We start from the raw sequence: 16,231 nt of genomic DNA, 5'->3' as shown, positions 1-16,231 counted from the left end.
GAAATGGTGACATGTTAGCCAGCCGATTGTCATTCAGCTAAGTTGGTTCTTAAAGCAGGTTTAAGCTTTGATTGTGTAATCATTTACAATGATGTTTTTTTAAATATTTCTGAAATGTATCTATGGAATTAGTCTTATAACAGTATATTTCTCATTATATTATGAGTTTGATTAAATGCATGTATATTACTGTTCCCCTTTTATAAACCCGACTTGTGATATCTAATCTGGATATAGATGACATGAGTTTGAATTACATACATGAACCAAGTTTGTGATAGAAATGGATTGCTTTCTCACATTTCTAAGAAAACCAGATCAATGAGAATTAACAGGCTCACTTTAACTAGCCTACTCCATGCTAGCATGAGTTGGTGAAGCCCTGTTTGAAAACAAATACAAAACAAACTTTTCCGACGAACACAGCTGGTTAGAACAATCCATTTATTGACAGTCAAATCTCTAAAGATGCATAATGAACGTGCAGTGCACAGGCATGAATTCCCTTATACTGTAACTCAAAGACATGGCCTGACAGTAAAACAGTATGACCCGTAGGTCCTGAGTATGCAGCGAACACATTATCTGATTGTTTTGAATGTTTCCTGCTGTTCTGACACATATGCAATCAGCGACACAAGCACAAACGTATCACAATGAGGCAGCCAGCATGTACAGTCAATCCAAAATGATTCCAACACAGCCATGTACCGTCTAAAGTGGGGTTCACTATTATTAAGGCTGATAAGCACTGAACTGTTGTACACTGCCTGAGATATACCCATAATCAAATCACTTTGTTAGTCTACATTCTTTATACAAAAGGGTTTACAAGTACAAAATAAATTGTAACAGTTTGAATTCTTCCAGGAGGCATGACAAGGAATCACAGGGGTAATTCGCAACATGGACCGACTTCTTTATCTCTATTACTGATGCTGCATTGACAACATGTAGGACATTTGGTTCATTCCATATAAAGTACTGACTGCATTTGTTTTTTTAGGATTAGCATGTCTCAATAATACTTTTTTTCTTTTAAATACTCAGTTATCCAGACAACTACTTGCTCTGTTTCTCTATATTTTTTTCCTAATGTTGCCATTCATTGTTTGCTGCAACCCAAAAAAAAAAAAATCCCACTATGTGAATGCAATGCATCATGAATCAAGTTACACTTTGAAAAGGTCCCAGTTAACATAGTTCCCTCCATTAGGACTCAGCCCTTTGTTCATTCGAAGCAGCAGCTGTCACAACATCTCTTCTCACGTTCAACATGAGAACGTGGATATCTCGTACCATAACTCATACAGGTGCACTTGAAACCCTTCATGTAACAAACAAAAGAAAGCACACGCATACTTTTAAAAAGAAAATAAGTGATTGGGATGATCATGAGGCTAAAACAAAGAATAATCAATCTACTTAGACCTGGATCAATAAGTTAATTCCTATACATGTAAAGTTTTTAAGATTAAAAAAAGAAAAAGAAGATTCCTTACAAAACTGGATTGTTGTGCTCCATTGGAGCATGGCACATTGGTAGCAAGTGGCCAACACTGTTCTTAATCCTTAAAACAAGAATTACTCTGCATTTTCAATGCCTTTATTTACACTATTACTTTAATGTCAACATCTGATTTGATAGTTTGGTTTTTTTAAATGGCTGCCGCTTACAGCAATCAGGTGCCTGTTCTCAGGAGAAGTCAAAGATTTGACAAACTGAGGTGTTGAGTTTCACCCTGTCTTCTTCAGTGCCAACCCCGGCTCATTTCAATTAAAGAATGTTATTGTACTCGTATAACCTGTTACCTAAACTCTGGCAGGTCGCCAACAAAGTACAACCTGGTATCACCTTAATGATTCATGTCCGACCTACATAAATGGTTCTGGGGTTTTTCAAGAGGAAAGAAGCTCAGGAGCAATGAGCTCTTTTGACCAGACGGTGGCAGTAGCAGCCTGATGCTGGAGACAACTATGCTACAGGTTTGTATTATTGCACTTGAGGAGACTTAGCAATGATGCTGCAAGGACAATGTAACACTATTAGTTTTGTTCCACTAAGAAAAGAAAAATACATCAAAATATTAATTCTTACAAAAAAGTAGGTCCACTTTAATCATTCGAGCCATCAACCCAATAGAAAAAAAATCTATCTAATATCAAAAGCCAATCAAAAACAGTATAGACCAAGCCCAGTTGTGGCAAAAACAAGTCAATAAAACAAAGATGTTGATTGCAACATGTGTAACCTAGTGTTTCTCTATCTAGGATCAGTGTAAAACTACTTACAACAGTAACATAAGGAAACACATAAACCAAAAAAAAAACAGTAGAAACAACATAAAAATTCCAACATCTATCCTAAGAGAATGTACAGAGGGAATTTCTAACCTTGTTTTCTTTAGGTTAGCAGCAGGTCCCAGTGACCCGCAGTCAGTCCGTTACATAAAGTGTTTCCCTTCTTCCTATTTTCAAAAAAGGGGGAAACTTGTCAAGTCAGTTGTTGTGGCCAAAATAACATTTTCACGAGCTGGGTTTGTACAGCATCCCACAGGGATCCTCATGACACACACACAGCGCCAGACAAATTAATGGGAAAAAGAACCCTGACCAGGTTTCCCAGAAGAGGCAAGGATAGGATGAATCATTTATTATATTTCCTTGTTCTGGGTGTTTGTGTGTATTTCTTCTACTGTGTCTATGCTGTGTGTCTGTGTGTGTGTGTGTGTGTGTGTGTGTGTGTGTGTGTGTGTGTGTGTGTGTGTGTGTGTGTGTGTGTGTGTGTGTGTGTGTGTGTGTGTGTGTGTGTGTGTGTGTGTACTAGACCAGAGCTCTCAGAGGGAATGACAGGGCGGCTCCTATGGACAGACCCAGGGCTAAGAAGAAGGTCATCAGCGCTCCTGCCGTCTCTGCGTCCTTAGGCTCCACCAACCTGCAGAGGGGAGCAGGGAACAAGCTCAGGCATGTAATACTGAGTCAGGCACAGAATCCCATATTTCACTATATGAGACGGTCACTTTACAATACAAATAGGCAGCGAGAACTTTACAGTTCTGCATCAATACCAGTGCAATCGTCAGTGTACATGCAGCCACCTTCAGTCTTTGTGTTCAAAAGGTGACACAGCTTTTTGACATCACTCCTTTTTTTTTATTTTCATGTGTCGTTTTGTAGTTTTTAATATGAGAGGGAATATTAGAAAGACGAAGCAGCTGTGGTTGAGCTTTTAGAGAGCCTATTATTGACTCACATGCTTTTTGAAAACACTGTTTGCCTGGCTGCACAGTAGGCAGATAAACCTGCTGCACTTCACTATTAAAATAATCGCTCCAGGATTGTTTGCTTTAAGGTTAGATTGCTGTTACCGCAGCAACGGCAGACGTCACCATATTTAGCCACACTGAAACCTGCAGCGGCTTTTATTAATGCTGTTTGTGATGCACCTAGTTCCTAAAGGTCCTAGTTCATTCTTCTGTGCACCTAGTTGTGCAATGTGCATTAGATAATATCAGATCAAATTTATGAGGGTAAATAAGCAAAAGTCTAATGTTGCTCATTTTCCATTTGATAGATATTTTGACGTTGTGTTTTTGTTGTTGTTATGAACTTCTTTGTACTCACTGTGGTGCGTAGGACATGGTGAGACACACAAAGTAGCCACTGGACAGAGAGAAGAATGACATGATGGCACTGAAGGCAGCGTCGTGGGAGAAGTAGACAGGGAGGTAGGAGCGCTTCTGGACGTTACAGAGCATCAGCAGAGGGATAAACACCACTCTGGAGACCACCAGCAGCGGGAACAGACGGGACTCTTTACTGGGCTAGAGAGGGAGAAGGGAAAACTGGATCGTTATATGGAGAGGGAATCACAAAGTATGGCCTGAAGGATGCAAAAGTCGGATTAGTTTTGGGGCTCGATTTTTCTTTGTAAATTACTTTTGTGAACAATTTTTTTATATTATTCCTATTAAACAATAAAGTCGAGGCAATGGAAACACCGCTTTCAATGTGGAAATGGTCATCAGATACTCACCCATTGTACCAATGTGGTGACGGTCCGACCGAGCCAGTCGTTGACGTTGAATATCAAGAAGCAGCACACGGAGATGAAGTACCGGTCTGAGGAGAGAATAGACAGGAGTTTGACAGACATTGGAAGTTATACTGAATGTACAGCTATAAAAAGGTAGTGTAAGTTGAATGCCGATAATCGTATCATTGAGTTGAACTGAGGCTCGGTCATCATACCCCATTTGTTAGCTGGGAACGCTGTTCTTGTGTCTGCGGTGACCGCGGGAAAGACGGACAGAGTGACTATGAACACAAACACCACACAGAACGCCATCACCCAGATCTGGGAAAATGAATGAAGAGAAAAGAAAACGTTAAATCATTTATGAATTTAATAGAATTAAAAAAGGACTGACATTTTAAATGCCTTACTAATTATTACTAAAAACAGGCCACACCTTAGAGATTTTCCCTTGTAAATGGAACTCTGTATGCTACTGTTAGACCTGTGTGTGTTCACCTTTTTGAAGACCTCCATGACCGAGGACTTGGCCTGTGCCATGTCGTCCTCCTCCTGAGACAGGAAGGCGTGTTTGATCCCGTCTGGACACGAGTCCACCTCGGCCTCTGCAGAGCCGTTAGCATGGCCGTTCAGTTTACCATTCGCTACTGTGCTGCTCCCTGCAATTCAATAAAAGAATATTACCGACACTTCCACTGCCATATCCATCAATGTGTTATTATTTCACTTGCGATCAAAGAAGATGTGTCAAATATAACATCTGGTTTTTGTATTATTTGATTAAGTGCGCCTCTTTGGGCTATTTAGCATCCCTTAAAAAACAACACTAGTGTGACTGTTCCTCTGTGAGTAGAACAGGCTCTGTCTTTGTCTGGCTCTGCCAGGGCTATAATTGGATAAATGGAGGATCAAGTCACAGATAATGTTCCACTGAATTGATTTGATTCAGCCGGACAGTGAGGAACACAATTGTGGAACTGAGTGGAAAAGCAAACAGATGCACACTCACTGTCAGTTGAACTTCAGTGTTAAAGAGCTAACACTTAACAATTAAAACACATGGTGAAAAGGGGACAACTAACAACAGTCTGTGTGTGTGTGTGTGTGTGTGTGTGTGTGTGTGTGTGTGTGTGTGTGTGTGTGTGTGTGTGTGTGTGTGTGTGTGTGTTGGAAGCCCCTAATCTCACCTTTCAGCAGCCCGTCTGTGGTGCCTGGCTCATACTTGTTGCCTTTGTTCAGATGAAACTGAGCAAACTCCTGCATGGAAACAACATACAACACACTCAACAAATTAGGCTGAAATACAAAAACTACAGAAATGAAACCATGAATGTGTGAATGATATGAATGAATAATACCGCAATCTACTTATTTTTAGACACCAAGGGAATTCAGTGATATTCCAGAAAGGTGCAACATACTAATATCAAATTTTTCACAAGTTTTCCCTGTATCCAAAGGCCCACTATAACAAGCTAACACTGTTCTAAAAAAGCCTGACTCTGTATTGACTCTGTATTGTAAATGTCAAAACAGCAATCAATAACAAAGAGTAACACAAGTGACTGATTGGCTGATACTCTAGTGGAGGTGCAGGGTATTGTGGGTAATGTAGGCAGGCAGAGAAAAGGGCTGCCTCACCAGGCGTTGCAGCAGCAGGTAACTTGAGAGTGTAACCAGAGTCCCCATACAAGGCGTGATGAAGTAACCCAACGCTGCTGACTCAGAGTCGGCCTCACCTGAGTGACAAACACACCCCGTTAGCCAACTAGGAATTCTGGGAAACAGACATAGAAGATTGATGAGAACAGTTTTTCGAAAAAGACCCAAGAGGAGCTGTGTCATTTGAAAGAACCAGAGTATGGTGGGTGGCGTCATGCTCATTTGACTGGCACCACATCCATTTTGAATGTTCCACTGTTACTAGGCAACTGGGGGATTTGGCATGGAAAGATGATGTGGGTGTGTGTGGGGCTTACTGCCTATAGATATGAGCATGGCGATGGCAGCAAAGGTCCCGGCGAGGCCTTGGCCGCTCATGAAGATAGCGCTGTATTTCTGAGGCAGCAAACCCACCAGGCCAAACAGACTGCCCTGCAGCACCGCACCAAAGGCTGAGAGAGAGGGAGAGAGACAGCAAGCAGCAGTTAACGCAACACTTTTCCAATCACACACACACACACCTTTGTGGGGCACTAAATGCCTAACCACAATCTTCCCACTAAACCTAACCTAAAACTAATTCTAACCTTAAAGTTAAAAGTAAGTCTTAAACCTCAAACAGCCCGTGTGAGGACCGGGAAAAATGTCCTCACTTCCCAAAAATGTCCCCAGTCAGATGGTTAATATATATAATTTGTCCTCACAAAGATGCCTGTACAAACAAACACACACACACACACACACACTCGTAATTTTCTACGTCACACACACTTACAGTTGATGAACCAGATAGTAGCCATGGTGACAGAGAAGAAGCGGTCTTCCTCCATGGGCACTTTGACCAGCACTGCTGTGATGATGAAGAGCACCAGGATACACACCAGACTACCTGCGATGCGTATAGTCCCCGATATCCTGCAACCGCAAACACACACAGCAGTCATTTAACAGTAGTGGTACACGCTCTACATCAAACTGGAAAACACACACACACACACACTCTCTCTTTTGGAATATCTTGGTCATACATGCGACTATGTAACTCAAGTCTTGGAGGTAATGCTTAACCCTTATGAGGTTCATTACTTTTGCTGAACATTATGGTTAAAATGTATATCTTTTTGGGTTAGAAAAAGTCTCAAGTCTTAATAGCCATTAATGAAAGCAAGGGAGCCTGTAACTGACCTGTGGTAGAGGAAGGAGTTGAGCAGGGTGAACAGGAGCAGGGGCAGCTGGGAGAGCAGCGTCATCCAGTTGTTGAAGTGGTATTCATGGCGGACCACCCCCGTGCTGTTGCTCCATTCTGTTGTGTTCAGGCGACCTTGGAAATACTGCAAGCACAGAGCGAAGACAGATGTTGGATTATCAATGTCAATGGATCCTGCACATATATCTTTATATCAACAGTGGCTCTTGTGACTGTGTGTGATGCGAAGGGTTTCACTTAAACTGAGGAACCCAAAAAGACTAAGGCCCCTCACTACCGTATGCATCTCCGTATACAATTTATGAATAAATAAGCAACTGTTTCCCACCATACCAACATCAGGAGGTTATCATATGTTAGTGGTGTGATGGCCCCAAGCAGCCAAACAACAAACAAACAAAAAGATCAATTCACGCAGCTTTAAGACAACCACATTCACAGACAATCTTCTAGTGTGCTACCCTCATCACAACTATATTCTCATATGCACTATATGAAATAATGTAGAAAATATATGCTTTTTAATCAACATTAATACACTTTTTTTGAATCATACCACTACAGGTGCATCTTCAAAAAATTTGTTAATTTTTTTCTATAATTTAATTCAAAAAGTGAAACTTTCAAATATTCTAGATAAGTCAAGTGAAAGGAATCCAGAATTACATTTTAGATGCACCTGTATATTAACACTGGTCCCATTTGGTTTGTTGCTGGATACTATCATTAAAGGTGAAGTGAGCAATTTATTTATGTTAATATAAGTGTTAAATCGCTCTATATTCATACAGTGATCACTTACATAATGTGCGCGTTTCATAAAGCCGACCTCTCAGTCAGCTGCTCTGCATGTAATCGGCAAATAAACTTTTCGGGGGATCCCGAAATTAATATCCAATCACAAGAGAGAACGCTACAAACCGACACCCGTCTCACTCATGGTCTCACTGCCGGTGCACGCTAGAGCAACAGATGGGTGAATGTTTATGCGCCTACAATGGCGGACCAGGTAAAAATCCTTCCCAATGTCTGTTTTGATGGTTTTTATCATGTTTTATCACACTTATGGATCTGAGATGATGCTAGATAACTCGCTGCTTGAAGACCGCAGTGCATTAATGTGGTGACATAGGGACGAGCGCGGGGACTGCTAACTGCAGTAACTGACAGGAAGTTAGCTAAAAGAACCATTCCGCTTACAGCACCTTTAATCATTAGTTGTGATGCTGCTCCCTCTCTATCAGTAAGCAACTGAAAATAGCTCTGACTGTCAAGTGGCAATGCTTTTAGCAGGAACCAAAGTGCTCATAGGGCACTCGAGATGCAAGTAACATGGATATGAAAAGAGTCTTCACCCCGACATGTGAAAGCATGTGTACACGTAGAGTGATCCACATGCTCACCCATAGTCATATGATAAAGCTAAAGTCATATGATGGAGCCCCTATGGGTCAATGGGTCACTGCCTAACACACCATCACCTGATCACTTAAACCCCTCTAAGCCAAGCCCCCATGTACTCTTACATTCCATTCTATTGTTTTAAGAGATATATTTTCTTGTCTGTAGTGATCCATCCAGCATGTGATTATTTAAGAAATGTAAAGAACAGCATCCTCTTTGTCACTAGGCTGCCTAGGCTGTGTATTAACACTGCATTTTCTTCAGCCCAAATACACATTACGTACAGGTAGCAGATTGTGAGGAGATATTCACTGATTTTGACAACAAGCATTCTCCAGTATCACTGACTCAACCTTTAAGAAAAAGGCTTTTATGTACTATAGATCTGACTGGGAAATGGTAAGACATTACCATTCCACTGACTCTATAGGTTTTTATGAAATAACAATTAAATAAAGCAGCAGAATATATATATATATATTTTAAATCTACTGTCTTTGATGGATGAATTGAAATGCAATGTTTTTACCAATGAGGCCGTCATGAAGAAGTTCCATGGCAGCAACGTTCCCAGGCCCAGGATAAAGAAACAGACCCCCACCAAGAAGCCCCTGTACATGGAGATAAATAAAGGCTGTTATTGGAGGAAAGATGAAAGGGGAAACAGAGGAGCCGCCATACTGTTGCCACATAACGGTCTTAGATGAGGACTGTCCACTTCTCAGCAAGGCTACAAACTTTACGGGGCCCTGCTAAAAGCGTCACATCATATCACGGTTGCAATTTACTTGTGACTCTTTCTTTGATTGAGAGTTTGTTTGGCTGCACTGTAAAAAATAGAGGCTTTGTATATTGATGATTACAACTTAAAATATTACAAAGAGGAGTACAACTTTTTTTTCCTAGATTTTAAAACTAATAGAGAAATGCAATGCAGTGTGAATTCCTTCAAGAATATTATTACATCATTCCCTTGTCAGCAATTAAAAGCAGGCAGAAACTGAGAGCAGATCAATCAAAACAGTGGGAAGTGAGAGAGTGTCTTTTGCGTGTGATTCTGAACTCACCGGTCTGCTGGAGCATCTGTTCGGCCCTTCATGGCTGGTGTAGGAAGTTCTGGTGAAACTGCACACAGCAAAGGGAGAGGCAGTAAGGTCAGCTGAATGTCCACAGACTATCGGGCGAGTACGTTTGTTTTTCCTTTACACTCCACTGCCAAGGTTTCACTACTTAGAGATGCAGGAATCCTATTTCAATTCTGGAAAGAGGCCACGAGAAGGTGGGAAGAGGCCGTCCAAAGAAATACTACTTAACAGTACAAGTCTGATACCTGTCTGGGAATTATGGAAGCAATCAAACTGATTTGACTGTCGTTTGGTTTGAAAAAACACATTGGGAATAGCAGTATTGTAAACGTTTAAGAAATGACCTGACCTAGTGCGGTTTCAATTACTTTCCAATGAAGCCTTGGCACTGGAGCTATGCTGGGAACAAGTTCTGTCTCTCTCCAATGCGTGTACATTTTTCCAAGAGTCTCTCAGAGTCCACTCCCTGTGTACACACACAAACACTCTCTAGTTGGAAAAACACAAACCCACAGTCCAAAGCCTACTGGATTTGATATTTTGTATTAATGATGCCTTCATGTGTTGCACTAGTGTCTGAAATGGGAGTAAGCCTGCACACAGTCAACAGCATGACCCAAATGGTACTGACCTCAGTGGCAAAGCTTGTTCCCTCCACTCACATAAATGCCACTGTTAGTATGCGGCATTGCTACACTGCATGTTTCAACTTGTTGTGAGGATCAGGCTAGAGAAACATAACAGTACATAGAGTACATATACATAATAGCAACTGTACAAGCTCCTAAAACAGCTTCAAATCAACCAAAATCTCACACAATCCACTCAAACGTGTGAGAAAAATAAGATCTGTTTTTATTGCAGCTGTTGAACAGGATGTGTTCCGACCGATGCCTTATCACCTCGCTCCATGTTTTGCATTCAGGCTAGTCAGCATTTGGCCAATTTCCCCCAAACGTCCTCATCTAAACCTCCTCTTCCCTGTAATCCCTACAAACAGAGAAACAAATAACAAAAGACAGTTGTAACATTCACAGTGGGCATACCATCACTGCTGAATCACACCATTAAGTTGAATCAGTCAATGTGGAATTTTTCGTTTTACACAATGTAACCACCTACGATTGGCAAGTTCAGATGAGAGCCTGTTTTGGTTACTTGCAGGACACTCCCTTATTGGACAGGGTTTTTTAAAAGGTTTGGTCTCAAGTCCTTACAGTCTAACCAGACAACATGTTTTAGGCAGCTGAGCAGAACTAATGAGAGCTAGCTAGCAAATCATACACAACGGCAGAGTGATGCCAGGGTACAGGTCATACAAATTGCCTGTGTTTTTGGTTTCTTCAAACAAATTATGGGACAATAATTGACATGATGGAAGAGGATGGGATTCGGGTGGTTAGGGAAAGTGACACAGTGCTTGGCTACAATTCAATTAGAACTGGTCTGCCTGCGACTTCAAAGCTCTCCTAATATAACTTTGTTTGATAGGAGAGCAAAGAAGAATTACGTGTCACCACAGTGCTTATGTACAGTCTGTATTTGGAGATTCCCTTAACTGACCTATGATAGAAAACCGGTTAAACAAGCAGCAGAGGGCTTGGTTTGTGTGAGTGTGTTTGGAACAAGGACACACCGAAGTCCACACAGACAGCAAACAACAAAGTTCAATGCTCCTCTGATTCAGGGGCGCGGCACCGCTGCGACCCTGCAGTTACACTATCTCCTGTCCACCCATGTTATTGTCACTGTCTTGTATGTTTCTTGGAGAGGTGTGTACTGAAAAGGCAAATTTCATTGTGCTGTAACGGTGCATATGACAATAAATCTATCTATCTATTTTGAGCAGTTTTCACTGCTCAAAATCAGAGGAGGAAATCACTGTACTGTACAATCTCTACTGGAGATAAAAACCATTATCAGCAGTGTAGAAATTGTTTGACAATCAATAAAGTTTTTCTAACCCGAAAAACAAATTCTGGTTGGATGGCTATCAAAAGGCCGAATCATGAGGTCGACAGGATTTCAAAGAATACAGACCAAGGACAGAGGCAAGGATGTCAAGAGCATGTTTGTATATTTCCCAACAAGTTTTATAATTAAACCTTTCTGCGGCTCCTAAAGATCTGTGAAGTCATATGGAGGTGATGTCAGTTGGGGCGGAAGACTAGAGGTTTGATAATGAAAATAATATGAGGTTGTTGAGTGCGCCTGTCTGCAGCCTGCTCCCAATCTCTGCTTGGGGCTAGCAGCTGGAGGCTAAATTTGATGCTACTGGCGCAACACAACAAATTGCATTGTGATACTGCTGCATCAGTTGCGAACCGACATGTACGTTTTAAACAGTCTGTGTCCATTGGGGAGTCTGACAAGGTTTTGATCGCAAAACTATGAATGTGGCTGTGTGTGCATTATAATGTTGTTCATTTTAACAGTTCTACCTCTGCACACAGTATGTCTCCGGCTCCACTGAAAAGCCTGTTTGGAGCACCGGACACGAAAAATGTAACAATTTCCCAATGGTAACTCATAAAGTAATAAGGTATAACATTATCCGGTATAATCGGGTATAACATTATCAGTCTGGACACTTAAGTTATTAGGTTTTATTATATTCTCAATCAAGTTAATTGACAATTTATACAATTAGCAGGAATTATTCTCAGTTTGTGGTTACTCCCTATGGACGTTGCTTAATGGCTTCCAAACTGATATTTAGTGTAACGTGAGCTTAGAGGAACACAAACAGATGACTGTGAAAAAAGCCTTCTAGTGGTTCACCCTGCACAATGAAAACACACACATCTAAGTGAAGTTACAATGAGAGAAAAACTATTTTTTTTAACAGAGGGGGACTTCTCTTTTTTGTGGGTGTGTCAGCAGTAGTTCTCAGTAGCTGTGAAAAAGAACACCGCTCATTCACAGACACTAGTTATCTAGGGCTTGAGGGCTCCAAAAGACAAATGTCACACACACACACAGACACACACACACACAAAAACCCTCATTCATCTCCTACAGCTAACCACATGAATACAATCTTACCGAGTCCACTATCAGTGACTTCACACACACACACACACACACACACACACACACACACACACACACACACACACACACACACACACACACACACACACACACACACACACACACACACACACACACACACACACACACACACACACACACACACACACACACACACACACACACACACACACACACACAGCTATTTTCTTTTACTGACAGAAATCTATATAGGTCTTAAAACTGCCCTTTTTTCCACTGGGTAGGTCCGCTTTTGGGATACAAAAGATGCATGCAAGATAGGCTACATGGGAACAACACACTCCCGCCATCAGACATTATCACAACTGCCACAGACCAACAGGCAGCTGCTTGTGTGCCGACAGCTGAGAATAATGGCAATAACACATCATGGTGTAATTCCACCATCAGGCCTGCAAACCTGCCATGTTTCTCTCTCTACAGTTTGGGAACTACTTTGTTCTGCTATGACGTGCAGACTTCTGTTCCCGGTAACAACACTTCTATCATTGACTGTAAATAGGCCAAAGCGTTTTTGGTGCCAGTCAATATCCAGAAAGCTTTTATTTCACATAATGAGTCACAGCAGGAGATTATTGCCTTTTTATTTAGGCCTACCCTACAGTAATCCAGACTGAGTAACACGGACCATGTGCTCATCTGATGGATACACTTACACATTGTCATTCTGTAGAACAGATACACAACAAGTCTTTACCACAATGCAGATAAAGTGCATGGGTTCAGTGTTATTCTCTGCTGGGGCTATAGCCTACTACTACAATGTACAACGTGGGTCCTAACAGGTGTACAGCCTTAGTAATGGTGTGATTTCATTGACTCACTCACTCAATAGTAAGCTAATAGCCTGTTAGCCCTGGAGCTTCATGAGCAGCAAAAAAAAAAACCCCTAACAGGTTCACGGTTGTGGTTCGACATCATGTCTGAATGTGACAGGTCAAATCATACAAAAGGAACATTCCGTACAAAGGTATTCTATATTTATTAAGCCACATGGTCAGTATTTAAAGGTATTCTATCTTTATTAAGCCACATGGTCAGTATTTTTGCATTGTTGATAGAAAGATAACCATACACCTGCTACTTTGTGTAACGAAGAAAAACAAGCAACGAATACATAGTATTAAATAAGACAACTAAGTAGTCCGACTGACGTTTTTCGGGCTTTACATTTCACTGCGTTGTAATGGCGTGGTTGACACTCGCTCCGATATCTAGCTAAATGTGTAGTCTGATAACCTCACTGGACACGGCGGAGGATGCAACCATGAGTCGGGTTGTCGTTTCATCCCCCCCAGGTCGACGGTGAAGTAAACACCGGAGCTAGAGGCTATTATACGAAATGTACGTTTCTATATGAAACACACTGCTGTCAATTTTAACACAACACCTGTCAGTTCACTGTTACCTAGGGCTAGCTACTAATGCGACAAAGGACTCACCTTGGGAAAAGTGTCGGGTTTTGTCACTGTATTTTCATTGTGTTCCCTCCGTGTTTTCAAGCTCTTTTGCTATCCAAGGGGTCCCTAAAAAAATATTCAATGGGAGAGGAATGGAGAGCATAGCCTGCATGTATTCGTCGACCACACACGTGGCGGGAATGTGCAAATGTTGCAAATGGCAGAGAGCGTAGGCACAGGGCACAACAGAGACTTGATTCTTTTTCCTTTTTTTTAACGTTGCGTCTCTCGTCATAACTGCAAAGCTACAACCGCTCCCCCGAAAAAACACAGCGAATCACTTCCGGTGCCGTAAAGTTTGGTATCCCCGGCTGTTTTGAGTCTCGTCTTCGCGGGCATTTGACAGTCGTCAGTTGGCCGAAATTGCCCTTACATCAGTTACATGCACTCGTGTAGCCTACCATTTGAAAGAAGTTGGCATTAAGAATCAATTAGGCTAATTGTGTCAAAACATTATTTTATCAACTGCACCTCAACTAGCTATAGCCTTACTGTGCTGAATTTCGACACAGCTAGGCCTACAGGAACCCATTTGAACTCGAGGTCTAGGAACAAAGCAGTGCCACCACCATTTGTCACTTAATTTTGTCCCTTTTCCAAACAAAACAAAAAAATTAAATAAAAATAACAGTAGGCTATAGGCTTAGTAGGCTAAGCCAATCATGTTGCCTTAATTCACACAGAAGACATTCATTGTAGGCTACATGACACTCGGACAAGAGGTAGTAGCCTACAGGCAACAAGAAAACTATAGGCTACAGGGGGGAAAAATATGATATTTACAAAAATAATTAAATAAAGGCCTATTTGTATAAATGTCATCTGGGAAGTATCCGGTGGCTAAAAGAAGGCATGTGTCCTATTGCAACTTCTAGGAAACCGAGGAAGAAACTCAAGGAAAATGTGTTACAAAGTGTCTTTGTATTGAACCTGACTGCTCCATCTCAAGCCTTTACTGAAGGTGTAGGCCTACCACTCCCATAGCATGTCATATAAAACAGTGGTATATTGCATCATGATATTGCATCTTAATGTGAGGGCAGATCCAATAGGTGACAGTGTAGTCTGTCAGAGATGCATTGTTTTCTGTGAGTGGGCTACTACATAAGTGGTGTTGAGTTCCCTCTGCTGGCACAATCTGGGAACTGAACTCTGAATTAGGCATGATTGATGGACCATTTAAAGTGTATGGACTCCAACATTAATTAATGTTATCAATAACACCTGTGCGTTTGGTGCCATGTCAACATCTGCCAGTATCAATTAAGAGTTTATAGTAACAGTTCAATAGTCATGCCCTACTCATGATAAATCTTTATTTATATTCAAGATCCCCCATAATTACGGGTTAGAATCATTTGCAAGTGCCACCTTTTGTTTGCCACTATATTCATTGGTTTTGTTGCAGCTAATGGTAAGCTATACACTTTAGTTCTCTCAGAATGACAACATTTTTCTCCATAGCTGTCCATCACAAACAGTGTCTACAGAGGGCGCACTGCATCTTCGGAAGATCTCTTACACCAGCCACGAACAATTTCATTTTTGTTTTCCTTCCCTCTAGCAGGCGCTATTTGCTCATTTCAATTAACTACTGCACACACACTCACCTGCACTATCATGCACACACATAGCAATACAGACTTACACTACTGTCTGCACTGTAGATCTGAATTGTATAATTTCACATCATATCTTCAACTGTTTATTCTGCATATAATGCCCAGTTTGTATCTTATATATTCACTACATTTCAATATAACCTCCATACATTTTGCACTTCTGGTTGAATACTGAGCAGCATTTATTTACTTACTCAATACATTTTCAATCTGATCTAATCTCATTTAATAATATAAAAGGAGTAAATGAACAGTCATATATTTTTATGTATTGTGTTACAACTAACAACTGATAAAAGTCACATGTCCCATGTAGAAAAAATTGCACACTATAATACATATCAATTATCTCATATACGCAATGAAACTGTAGAGGATAATACAAACCATTTAGGAAATAGAATTCGAAAGAGCAGGAAAAAGTTGTTTTTAGAAACACATTTTACAGTAAAGTCATTACTGACCGGAACCAGTAAAGCTCCATCGGTGTTTAACTCTGATTCTGCAGCTGAAAGACCCAAAGTGGCAATATGGTCAAAGCAGGGATCCCACAGAATCAAATGGATTATCAGTGTAATAGCAGCTGTTTTTTTTTGCATCTGTTTTAACACTGCATGTAACAAACAATCAAGGGTTGCAAAAGGCCTAAGTGTTGGGTGTTGTGAAGACTTCTGGTTAAA

The 16,231-nt window shown here is 41.0% G+C and overlaps 1 protein-coding gene across 2 annotated transcripts; it reads right to left on the bottom strand.

Annotated features, from left to right (window-relative positions):
- Positions 1 to 427: 427 nt before the first annotated feature.
- LOC307269079 (equilibrative nucleoside transporter 2-like) lies at positions 428 to 14,085 on the bottom strand. 2 transcript variants are annotated; one of them, XM_080051909.1, is made up of 14 exons: positions 13,912 to 14,085; positions 9,377 to 9,434; positions 8,839 to 8,920; positions 6,884 to 7,029; positions 6,474 to 6,613; positions 6,016 to 6,150; positions 5,678 to 5,775; positions 5,224 to 5,293; positions 4,535 to 4,695; positions 4,252 to 4,357; positions 4,037 to 4,122; positions 3,625 to 3,824; positions 2,823 to 2,935; positions 428 to 2,746 (listed from the first exon to the last, which is right to left on the bottom strand). In XM_080051909.1, the coding sequence occupies exons 2-13, from the start codon at positions 9,406 to 9,408 to the stop codon at positions 2,824 to 2,826; spliced, it is 1,368 nt and encodes a 455-aa protein (XP_079908035.1). In that variant the 5' UTR covers positions 9,409 to 9,434; positions 13,912 to 14,085; the 3' UTR covers positions 428 to 2,746; position 2,823. The 2 variants fall into 2 exon arrangements, with proteins under 2 accessions (XP_079908035.1, XP_079908034.1); XM_080051908.1 differs by having other exon boundaries at positions 428 to 2,935.
- Positions 14,086 to 16,231: the final 2,146 nt, after the last annotated feature.

This window comes from Ammodytes marinus (genome assembly GCF_949987685.1).
Source record: "Ammodytes marinus genome assembly, chromosome: 23".
Lineage (NCBI taxonomy): Eukaryota > Metazoa > Chordata > Actinopteri > Uranoscopiformes > Ammodytidae > Ammodytes > Ammodytes marinus.
This window is presented reverse-complemented; position numbering and strand designations above follow the sequence as displayed.

Bases quoted from the DNA above. Each gene is read 5' to 3' on its own strand.
- LOC307269079 (XM_080051908.1), bottom strand. From the start codon at position 9,408: ATGAAGGGCCGAACAGATGCTCCAGCAGACCG. The intron at 8,921-9,376 runs GTGAGTTCAGAA...CTCCATGTACAG, and splicing joins ACAGATGCTCCAGCAGACCG to GGGCTTCTTGGTGGGGGTCT. The intron at 6,614-6,883 runs GTCAGTTACAGG...TTGCGGTTGCAG, and splicing joins AACTCCTTCCTCTACCACAG to GATATCGGGGACTATACGCA.